General features: G+C 31.0%; 1 protein-coding gene and 1 long non-coding RNA gene across 5 annotated transcripts in view; one reads left to right on the top strand and one right to left on the bottom strand.

Annotated features, from left to right (window-relative positions):
* Positions 1 to 12,726, bottom strand: part of LOC126742470 (MICAL-like protein 1) — a 231,987-nt gene that overhangs the window by 42,732 nt on the left and 176,529 nt on the right. For 3 of the 4 annotated variants that reach the window (XM_050449113.1, XM_050449114.1, XM_050449115.1), the window contains exon 4: positions 5,154 to 5,245. In XM_050449113.1, the coding sequence (XP_050305070.1) occupies positions 5,154 to 5,245 (92 nt within the window). Of the gene's footprint in view, positions 1 to 5,153; positions 5,246 to 5,297; positions 5,341 to 12,726 lie in introns of those variants that run through there. The other variant, XM_050449116.1, reaches the window with a different exon arrangement.
* Positions 10,284 to 11,568, top strand: LOC126742474 (uncharacterized). The gene is made up of 2 exons (XR_007662579.1): positions 10,284 to 11,116; positions 11,215 to 11,568. It is a non-coding gene; the product is annotated as an uncharacterized LOC126742474 (long non-coding RNA).

Raw genomic sequence — 12,726 nt, 5'->3', positions numbered from 1 at the left:
AGGTTGCACTTTCCTATCTTAGTTTTTCATAAGCCATCGTTTAACAATAACTTTAGATTTCACTGAAGCTTAATAAAAAAAACAAAATTCTAGTTTAAAAGTGTCAAGCAAATAACGTGATTATTTAAATTTTTTCTTTTCCAAACAGATGGATAGGCAGGGAGATACCATAGAATATATGGCCAGCTAGGTCACCAGACCTCTCCTCTTTAGACTCCCCTTTTTTTGAGACCATTGAAAAATAGAGTATTTGTCACTAAACCTGGATATATAGAGGACTTAAGTCCTTCCAATATCTTTAGTAAAAAAGCGTTATTTGCTTGACATTGTTTTTTTTTTAATTTAAGCTCCAGTTTAATTTACAGTTATTGTTAAACGATAGCTTATGAAAAACTAAGATAGGAAAGTACAACCCGTATTTCTCAAAGTTAAATCATTTAGATTGAACGGCCTGGTAAAGTTTTTAAAAATGTTGATTTTCAATTGTTGTCGAAAACAGTTCAAGATTGGTATAGGGTGCTATACATAAAATGTTTTTACAATTTACCATAGACTCCAAAAATGCATTAATAAATAGGGTGTTGTATTTAAAATAATAAAGTTGACAGCTGCCCAGCCTTCTTGATGCACTCGGTATATTTTTCAGAAACCTGAAAACATGCAAGAAAACAAAATAAAATTGACGTATCCGAGCGTTTTTCAATCAGGTAATTGGTTTACCTGCAAAAGGTATTTTTTCAGACTTTTTGGACACACTGTATATTTAAAGTCGATTATTATTAAGAGTCATAAAAAACTACCGTTCGAACTGCTTTTTCCTGTTTTTTAAAGCTGACAGCATTTTATTAGACTAGTCTTACTTTTTGCTTGCATTAATACCTTAGAGTGTCCTAATATTCTTCGAGATTTTTTATATGGTAGTCCTTAAGATCTTAATTTCTTAGCCTAGTGTGGCTGCTGATCTGGACATTTACACGTATTTTGGATTCTGTTTTTGTAAAAAGAAGGCGTTCTCTCGAAATTGGTAAAGCCGGATATGTTTTCTGAAATGTTTTCAGGAGCTGTGATTAATATTATTGCGCTTTGCACGTTCATTTATTTTTCAGATAGATTTGAGTGAGAATAGTCCTGTTAAATTTTAGGTCTATGTGTTTATCAAAGGGAATTTAAGAACTCTTGCAATTAATTAATAATTAATAATAAACCTATAGTAAACCTTTTATTCCTTGATAATTTGGATAATAACTTTTGCCCATAGCAAAATGGCAGGCTTTCAAAATCTTATTTTTCACATTTTTATTTCCATTTAAAAATTTTAAACTTTAGGTAACATTTCACTACAAAAGATGTTGAAAATGTGTACCATTAACTTCAAGATATTCTACTGGAGAACTCTTCACGAACATTTTGGAAAGTGGCAACATCAACATTGCGACATGCATTATTCTTTGACGTAGATCGAAGATAGATTCTGGCTGGGGTGACGTAGACTTCTGTTACAAGTAACCCCATAAAAAAAGTCCAAAGGTGTAAAAACGGGCGAACTAGCTGGCCATTCGGTAGGCCCTCGACGATCAATCCACCGATTAGAGTAAGTATAAGTCGAATATTCTCTAGATAATAAAGAAAGAAGATAATAACGAATATTCTCTAGATGATAAATAGAGTAAGTATTAGTCAACACTTCTGCTAAAGTGAGGCGGTGGCCCATTTTGTTGACAAACTGTTTCCAACTCAGATTCATGAGGATTGTCTTCAATAATCTCAAGGATCAGTAGTTCTACTGTATTTTCCAACATGTTTAAGTAAAAGTCGCCTGTCAAATTTCAATTCAAACTCTACAAACAACAATACACCTACAAGCAAATTACACCTGAACAGGTGTAGTAAAGAAAATAACAATGCAACAAATGCAAAATGGCAGGCTTTCAAAATCTTATTTTTCACATTTTTATTTCCATTTAAAATAATTAAACTTAAGGTAACATTTCACTACAAAAGATGTTGAAAATGTGTACCATTAACTAAGACAGTAAAATAATCTACTGGAGAACTCTTCACGAACATTTTGGAATGTGGCAACATCAATATTGCGACATGCATTAATTATTCTTTGACGTAGATCGAAGATAGATTCTGGCTGGGTGACGTAGACTTCTGTTACAACTAACCCCATAAAAAAAGTCCAAAGGTGTAAAATCGGGCGAACTGGCTGACCATTCGGTAGGTCCTCGACCACCAATCCACTGATTAGGGCAAATATTAATCAAATATTCTCTAACTCTTCTGCTAAAGTGAGGCGGTACCCCATCTTGTTGAACAACTAATTCCAACTCAGATTCATGAGGATTGTCTTCAATAGTAATCCCAAGAATCAGTGGTTCTACTACATTTTGGAGCATGTGTAAGTAAAGGTCGCCTGTCAAATTTCGATTCAAATTCTACAAACAACAACACACCTACAAACAAATTAGTAAAGAAAATAAAAATGCGAACAATAGGATTTTGAAAAGCTGCCATTTTGCTATGGATAGAATTACTTCTACTTAATATTCTAGGCCATAAAGCATTCAGTGGGAGCTTTTAAACGATGTATTGTATGAGGGGGGTCATTCAATGTAATTTTATTTATAAAAATGGCGTCCTGCCGCGATTTTGAAGTTTTCAAAATTAGCTAGAGATCAAAAAATTAGTATTTAGGTTCCTTATGGTGTGTGCCAAATTTTAAATTTTTACGCATTCAAAAGATAGGAGGCGGAGAGTTAGGAGTCTGTATAACCAAAAAAAGAAAAATATGATTTTAATCTCGATTTTTTGGAAAAAAAAACATTTTTCTGATATGAGTTAGTTATCGGGGTAATTCAAATATGGCCAGCTAACAAGTTTATTAAATTGGAATGCAAGATTAGGGAAATCATTCAAGTGTAGTTTACGTGTCTCTCAGCACATCTTTTACTAGCTTGGAGATTTATTAGTAGCAAGATCAATGTCCTATTGAAATGTCCATCGCAATGGCATATCTTCTTCTTCAAATGCATTGTATTTTCTATAATATCTTAATATTGAAATTGATTCGCTTTATCCTGCACTTAAATGATTGACCCTATTTTAGATCAAAAAAAACATGCCCAAGCGTAAAAATTTGGTATTTTATTTTATACTCATCACTTAAAAAAACGTCATTCTAAAGAACGGCGATTGGCAAGCATTTTGACCAAGAACGAGAGGAGCTAGCAAACTTCCCTTGAACTTTTTTCTTCTTATTTCTTCTATTCTTTTTTAACATCAATTTTTCCTTTAAGTATAGATGCTTTCGTCGTATTCTACGGCAGGTTATTAGCAAATTGCTTGGAAATTTCGTATCTAGTTTGGCTGAAAGTTTTTCTGGACAAGGAGACAATTTTTTACTGAATTTAATTATGTTATTCAAACCTTTATTTATCATCAATATGGATTTCCAAAAATGTATTCTCTACTTGGCTTAACGGGTGATCACTACCATGATTCATATTTTGCAGCTTACTTTTGCTTTATTAATATTAAAACAAAAAGGATGTAATGGCAATACCAAAAAACCATACCGTAATCCACATAATCAAACGCCTTGGATAAATCACAAAACATTGTCACAATCGCATCATCACTGTTAAGTCTAAAATAGACACTGTTAAGGTAGTCAAAGATTGCGTCATGTGTTCCCTTTGCTGCGTGAAAGTCAACTTGTTTAAGTTAATGAATCTTGTCAGATAATCCCATATTCGTTTTTTGACCACTTGTTTGATAATCTTTGTCAAAAAGGGTACTGGCTGAAAATTTGACGTAATATTTGCTTCACCTCCTTTGTGAAAAGCAATACATGGTGATTTGAAAGATCCAAAGGAGCCTCTATAAAAACTCATTTAGCACAACACAACAAGAGCGCTATTGGGTAGTTTCATCAAAATTTTTGTCGATTTCTCATTATCTCCATAATAATTTTTATTCTTTATTACATACGTTAATGGCAAGAAGTAGCACCTATGCCTCAACAGCGAAATAGAGTGGAAGAGAAACATTTTTTGCGTAAGTAAGTAGCTCAGTGGCTCTTCATGGCTATCATTTTATCAAAGGGATTATCCTGCATTAGAGTATTGGCAATTTCACTATTAAATTTATTGAATATATTGATATAAACATATACTTCACTGACATAAGATACTTTATTACTAAGATCTTTTAATAAACGTTCCAGCTCCCTTTCTGCGTATCTAATTCTCTCTTATTATTTTCGAAATATGATCTTTTCGCCTATTTAATTAACTTTTTATGTAAATTACAATATCGTAATCCATCCTAAAAAAAGTCGTCAAATAACTCAAAAAATGAAAGCTATAAGATGATACATGTAACTTATATGGAGCCACTGCTTTAAACTACATCGATTAAATTTAATTATTTTTAATTTTTTACTAAGTAAAACTCTGTGAAAGACATCCTGTGGTTCTGAAGATTCATTAACACAATTCTAATTTATATTATTACACAACCGTCTAAAGTAGTCAATTGCTTGAGTATGAAATAAACTAAAACTACATCTAAAACTATATTTATTAGTTGTATACTAAAAAGTTCATACTATAATACCGTTACCTTTAGCATGTTTTTAAACCCTAAAAAACACTATACATCTTAAGCAATTAAACTTTCAAAACTAAGCAATAGATTCAAGACCAACTTTATTATATCTATAATAAACGTTATAAGGTTTCATACAAATTAAATTATCAATTAGATTAATCATATATTAGATCGGGCAAAAGAAATAAAAATATGTTTGATAGATATATTTTAACATCCATGCATAAACGGGCCAACAATTAATTTTTAACATAAAAATATTTCAAGCAAGGTGCCCCACATAAGAAGCAAACTTAAAATAAAATAAACCAAAAACTTAAAATAAAATAAAAAAAAATCCACATGGCAAACCAAACATAAAATGTATATCAGACTTAAACGATGACACGTGATATTGAACAGAAAACAGCACGAACACATTGCACAAAAATAAACCACCACTAAAGAAAACAAAGCTTTAACTGATGAAAGGTTAAGGAAAAAAAACCATAACTCTCTTAACGTTTCATCAAAGCATATTTAAATAAAATATTTACCTTTGTTGGAGGGCTGGTGGATGCAGGTGAGACTATTCCATGATCGGCGGTCGACTGGGGTCTCTTTGGGGCTGTTCTAGCACCAGTTTTGCCTGCAATAAATATTGAAATCAATCAAAGTTCCAAATCTTTTATTGATCGTACCTCGAAACCACTTTAAAAACTTAAACATAGTTCAATAAATCGAAGAGTCCGCACGTGATAAAGACAAACGCACACTGCATAAAGGTTTTAAATAGCAGCGAATCAATAATAATTAGAATTAGTTAAACATTGAACGTTACGTCATGGTAGGAGAAGCCATTTTGATTATTATTGTTAAGGTTGACCAATGTTTAACAATAGTATGGATCGAATACTATAGATAATTGGCTGAGATAGGATTGGTTTTAGGGAAATTAGGTTTTCCTGTTTTTGGGTGCGATTTGCACTATTTTTATATACAAAACATGTTAACTGACCGCAGTTTATTTAATCACACATATTTTTACATTTGATATTAATCATATTTCGATTGGTAAATAATAATAAAAGTGATAATCAGGCCTTTAGTCTATCAAATAATGTTCATGGAGTGAAATGGTAGTAGTGTGATCTAATGGGAAGAAGAGTGACACCGATTGATGTATCTAATAATTGTCTTAATTAACTTTTTAACTTCATTTTATGTAATAATTAATTTCTAAAGAATCTATTTGAAAAACTAACTTTTGTACCACCACGCGTAAAGTATACCTACGCTTGACGTATACTCTCCAGGGTTTAAAAAGTTTACCTTTTTAATAGTGTGTTAATAACTATTTAAAAACTTAATTCAATCTGACAATTAATTTATAATTAATTGTCGAAATCATCAGGGATAAGTAATTCACCTTAATTCAATTGTGAATGAAAAAATTGCACAAGGTATCGGTCATACCGTACATCACGAGCTTATATACTTGTATGTTATTGTATTCGATTTCATTTCAAAAGGCCCCAGGTTCAAATTCGTTCAATTTAATATACATTTTTATTTCTTTTTACAATGGTAGTTGAGTGAAATTTCTTTTTATAATATTAATATTTTGTAGAATTTACACTCTAATATTTGAATTTTATAATTTTTTTTACTGGTTTAATGTAGATCAAGGCCTTCCTGTATTTTTTAATATTTTTTAGGCACAAGCGCATAAAGTAATTCAATATTTTTTTTTTAGATTTTTTTGGTTGTAGACAAGAATTTGTCACTCGCGTGTACGTGGCAAAATGATGAGAATTGCCAAAATTCCTATTCATTATTAAAAAAAGAATTTTGTCAGAATTTTTATTACTAATTCAACTACACGCTACTTATTATTGATTTCTATACATAAAAGATATAACAGATGTCATGAAACTTACAATAATGAATAATAGGATAAACCCTAGAAAACAGTATTTATTTTAAAATATCTTCAGAACTCTGTCTGAACGCTCCTTAGTATTTCGGGCATAGATTTTCAAAAAAAAACGAAAAGAATTTAAAAATTCCGTCCCATTTTATTGCATTTTTAATTTTTGTCCAAAACCAGAAAGTACCCAATAAGGAGGATGGCGACTTTTTGTGATTTTTTTAAACCAAAACCAAATGGTTAGCGCATAATTATGCTAGATAGTGAAGAAATAATTTTTCTATCAAAGGTTGTAATTCTTGAAGAGAATCTTGTGAGTGCGTTTAAGTAATATTTTTGATTCACAGTTAGCTCTTAGAATAAATTCCAAGCAGTCATGGTTCCTGTGAATCGAAGAACGTCTGCATATTTTTATTTGAAAGCTCTGACATTTTTTTATGAGTTGTACAAGAAGCATAAAGTTTCTTATAAAATTTTTATAATTTTTATCCAGTAATCATTTAAATGGAATCTCAAGTCCTTGCTGTTTTTGTTAATTATCGAAAATTCCCAAAACAATTTTTTCCTTTAAAAATCTTTTCTTACAATGACAGATCTGGTATCTTTAACTTTTTTATTTTCCTACATTTTATGAACCTTTGATTGAAATGCACCTTTCCTATTTACAGCATCCTTGCAATCGAATACCCCACTAACTCTTTGATGATGTAAGGAAGCAATGTTTAAATGATAAAAAAAACACACAAAAAAACATGTTAAATGCTAGTCCTAAAGGCAACAAATTTAATTTCAAAAATTATTCCAAAAATTTCAAATGAGAAAAAGGCCTGATAAAAAGTTAAGCACTCATTGCATTTGCTTATCGGTCAATATTTTTTAAATCATTTTTGCAAACATTTTTTATTTCAATTTATTGATTGAAATTAATTTCTGTTTGAAATTATTAATTTTGACTTGATATAAATCTTGAGCCAAGATCTTTTTTGCCGTTTTTCATCTAGCATTTTAACAATAACTTTATTAGTTGTGATAGCATTTCTGCTTCTTCATGATCTTTCATAATTTTTTATATCTTCCCTTCTTTCTTATATTCTTTTCATTTTTGATACCAGTACAAACATCTTCATACAATTCGGACTCTTAGAATTACGTAGACCTTCTACGTAATCAATTAGATGATAACTTGGCCAGAGTTTCACCTACTAAATGTGTTACAAAATGTTAAACCGAATGAACGATCGCAAAAATAGTTATTAAACCTTGTTTTCTTTTAATATGGGTATTTCAAGAAAATTCATGGCTATCCTCTGGTTAGCACAGACTCTTATTATCTCTAAGAATCTAGAACATATTATTATTTGCTTAATCATAAGGTACCTCAGATCTTATGTAGATTTATTGGGAAAGGAAGGATGCATTTCTGAAACAAAGAAGTTATAAGTGATTTTAATAGACAAACAGTTTTAGCAGATCTTTCTTTAGCACCTATAATAAGTTCTTTTAATTGCAGCTGTCACAATTCTTTAATATTTCTTTTGGAACCATTACTCTGTTGGTTGGATTTAGATCATGTAGGTTTGTTAACTCCTTTTCGTTGTCCATTTTTTTAAATATAATGAAGAAACGCAGCTCCAATTAACTCATTTCAGATATCCAGACGCAGTGTGTCTATTTCGCCTAGGTAGTTCCGCTGTCCAGTCTAGAATTATATGAGATGAAGGATTAATGCCATTCTAGAAAAACTCGAAAAGAGTTAAGTGGAGAACATGGAATTGGAGGACAATATGGATAAAAAGGAGCATGGATTTCAGAGGCACGCTTGATACGGATTACACTAAGAATCCGCATCAAGTGTGATCGAGATGCAATCTTTAATAACTGCAATTTCTTAACATTAGTTTTTGAGTCTTCGTTATTGTTCCTATACATTTTGTTCCGTAAGGGGATAATTGTAAAAAAAATTAATGGGAAAGGATATTTTTTTAAAAGAACTGAATAAATCTGCATGAAACATATCGAACTGTATAGATTAAAAATTATTAGGTAAAATAGTTATTTGAACAGCGCAATATTTATGCAGCAAATTATTTAGAATACAGATAACGACAGATTCTTTAAAAGGAGGTCCTAATGGTTTAACTTAGTAAGTTTCTTTTAGTTCTGTTAATTAAGGACGCTAAATGCTAAAACTTCTTTAAGAATATCAATAAGGTATCTCAAAGGTTTGAACATTGGAGCTGTTGGCAACCATAGAAAATCGTAGCTTCCATTTCCAATTACTGAAGTAAATTTATATTTCTGCATGCAAAGTATCACAGGATACATTATTTAAAGACAATTGTGGTAGGCTTTTGTCCAGTCAGTTTATGAAACCTTAATATAGTAAAGTTTTTAAGTTGAGGCAAAATATTTGAGATCGAGACTTCCAGTTTTTCGTTATTTTTCAACATTTGATTCAGACAGATCTCTTAGAGGTTTCCAAATAGAACAAGGGCTAGAACATGTCACCTTTTTGTTTCTGCCTTTTGACATATGTACATGATTTACTTCTCGAAGGTACTTAGTGTGATAACTGGCACTCCTTATTTTTCATTTCAATATATTTATTTTTTGGCATATATATGTGCTTTACTTCTAGCAGGTACTTTTTGCTGCGATAATTAAAACTCCCTATTTTTCATTTCAAGATATTTATTTTTAAGCCTTAGTTTAACTACTGAGATATATGGCATATACATAAACAAGCCATTCATGTTTCTTTTAGCAACACCAGCATTATCAGATTATTCCAGTATTCTATTTTCTTTCTTTTAGAAATTTTGTTCACCTTACTTTTAGAAGCTTGCCAATATTAGCTCAGAATAACCCTGCAGCATCGTTATAGGCTTCAGTTGCTTAAAACTTATTTTTGATATTTGGAAACGTAAAATAATTATAATTTTACATCTATGTTTTCTTTCTCCTCGATGATTTATGGTGTTTAATGGCCTGTTAGCTAGGTATTTTATAGAGTGGAATAATGGTAAGATATATGTCAGTTACTGTGTAACTTGGCACTGAGATTTCAGTATTGCGAATGCGCAGTGAAAATGGTGTAAGAGATTATATGAATAAGCAAGCATAAAGCTTCCAAAGGGCAATCACAATCCTAAGATAACATCTGATGAAGGAAGTTAAAAGGGTATACCTAAGCACTGTGTTGTAAGAGATATTAAGTAGTTGAAAAATTTTAATGGGTAAGTACTTATTCAGCAGAAAGTGAATTTGTTAGTATAAATTGTAATCAAGGAAATGAACTAACCTCGAGGAGAAAAATAAACTTACTTCAGTAGTTTTCATTTTATGTAATACTAAAGCAAAATTTGTTGAACCTTCTTCAAACTAACAATGTCACGGTGGTATGCTCGTAATAACCGTGGGACAATTTCATGATTTTACAACTTAATCATTCAGGTCTTTTCCGGACCCTTACCAAATTAGGTCACCTTTTAAATCGCAAGCAGTGTCATAATATGGAAAGAAGCAGAAAAAGAAGATGAAGCAAAGCTAATCCGTTGCGTAACGTGTTTATTCGCACATAAATTAACTGAGATGAGAGAGAGAGAGAAAGAAAAAAAACCATTGCACCGCTACGATTGATGATGAAATAATTACAGTTTAATGATCTTAAGGTAAAAGTGCGAGAGAACAAATTGAGGGTCTCGCAAAGGTCACCTATTTGAATTTACATAACGGAAAATGGTGTTTTCTTGGGCGGCGTTTTATGACTCCTTGTATGTCGAGTAAACCTATTGAAGGTGTGAAGCAACAATCATAATTGAAAATTATTCATGAGAGTAATTGGAAGTAATGCATTCAGTTTAATTGTTAGAGTTGTTGGTCGATTGGTAACCAACAAATAGCATGTGTGTGAAGAAATGGCTTCAAGTCGCTTTGTAACTTCTAAGGACTTTTTGAGTTTGTATACGTATTATTAGTTCCTGAGCGTTGATATTGTTATTAATAAGTAAAGAATGATCCCAGGTTCCCCAGTAATGAGGCTTAATTTTAAATTTACGGGTCGGTGCACTGTGCTTAATTTTGGTTTTTCCGTCTTGGTATTGCCCATACTATTAAAGATGCGAAAAAATGGTACCAACTTGCAAAAATCGTAGATATAGTAATGTTAAGAAATCAACAGTTAATAGCAAATAAAATATTTCATTATTTTATTTTTGCTATTCAAACCCAATGTAATCCAGGAAATAATAAATATCTTGCGAAAAAGCCATCACTGCAAGTTTAGTCATGCGTCAAATAGATCAAAGACCACCCGATCATGATAATGTCTAATCTAACGGTTCCGATAATAATAATAATCTGAAAAAATATGCATTGGAATGAATATTGGGTATATAAATAGCATCTCGAAACCTGACCTCAGAGCGGCACTTGGGTTTAGGCAAATCGACCCGTTGGCTTAGTTAAACTGTTAATGCGTTGAACCTGACATACTTTCGGGAGATTAGCACTATTAATAGTTAACAACACTCTGAGATTTCGGAAATATACCGTAGGAAAATGATTAGGATGGGTATTTAGGACGTAAAGGTAATTAATAGAAATTTTAATTTGAGTCTTGTTTACTCAAGTGAATCCTACTTACGTTTCACTTGATAGTATTAGATGTAAACTCAAATTTTTTTTAGCCTAAAGTCCCAATTTAAGCCGTAATTTAGGTTATTTTATTGTAAATCTTCATAACTTAAATATGTATTTGGGATTCTGTGAACTTGAAATACTTGCAAATGGAGACCAACAGATGGAGACCGGCCAGTCAATGGACAAAAAGAACGAGATAAGAGGATACGAGGAACGAGACCAAAAACAAAAAAAGTGAAATACGAAATAGGAAATAATATCCAAAACCATCAAAGGCGATTTTAAGAAAGAATACGAAGAGCAAAATAGAAAACAAGAAAACCTGATAAAGATCATAAAAATCATCAACCCTATATATGTTATTTATCTTATTAAAAACTTTACATTTATATTATCGTCAATGTTCTTGTATATTTATAATTTTCCTACAAAATCAAATCATTGACTTAAAATTTAGTACAGCCATCCTTGACAGAGATAATTTTACGATTTATTTTTATATACTAAGTATTAAGTGAAAAAACAACCATATACCAGACTTGTTACTATTCAAAGGATGTATTTGCCACTTTAAAGAGAAAAATTCACTCGCACTCTTAGTTGTGTATAAATTGTTTATTATTTCTATTATTAGACACTCATAAATTAAAAATAGAAGGGCAATTAAATTTAGATGAACAGATCTATTTATGTTATGTTAAGAAGAGATGAGTCATCAATCATCATCAGTTTTTGACTTCTGCATTTCAAATGTCCAATCAGGTCATTTTGTAATTATAGTTTATAATTATAGTCATTATTTGGAAATTACTGGTCAAATTCAGTATATTTATTTTAGTTTATCAGAAATTGTTTTTCTTAGAAGATCCCCAACATTATGGTTAATATGTTGCATTAAACTGATGAAAAAATATATTAGTTCCAAGATGTTTACTGTAAGTAAGGTCTTTACCCTTACCAATTCGGTTTAGTTAAGCTATTATACAAAAGCTTCTTTAACAGAACGTCTATCTTAAAAGAGAATATCTGGTCTGAATCAATATATCAATATATTGAATATCATCAATACAGGTATCAAGGAACTTAGTGCCTTCTTATTTAGGTATGGTTTAATGAATCTATATTGCATAGAGATTAAGTTCAATTTGATGTTTTAGTTTTGATTTGATCTAAAGTGCAATCACAGGGAAACATCTATTTTAAGAGATCCGTACAAACAAGGCCAGTCGCATATAAGAGAAATAGTACTACTGCCAAATGGATTCTTGTAATAACTTGTTCAGTGAAGAATCCTGAATTCAATAAATTCAATAATAGCAAATTGCTAACTGATTAAAAGTAATAAGCCATGATTGACTGTATGATAAACCTTGAATAGATCAAAGAAGAGTCTGCTAATTCTTCATTTTTATCAAGGTTATTTCTATTAAGGACATGAGTTGAAAAACAGGCAGCTTGGTTGTGTATATATGCCTAAAACCAATTATTGATTATTGGTACAGATGTGTGTTTACGCATGCAGAAATTGTATTAGTCGAGTATAGATAACACTTTCAAAA

The sequence above is a fragment of the Anthonomus grandis genome, chromosome 11 (assembly GCF_022605725.1).
Source record: "Anthonomus grandis grandis chromosome 11, icAntGran1.3, whole genome shotgun sequence".
Taxonomy (NCBI): Eukaryota; Metazoa; Arthropoda; class Insecta; order Coleoptera; family Curculionidae; genus Anthonomus; species Anthonomus grandis.
Note: the sequence above shows the minus strand (reverse complement) of the source record. Positions and strands in the feature narration are given on the sequence as shown.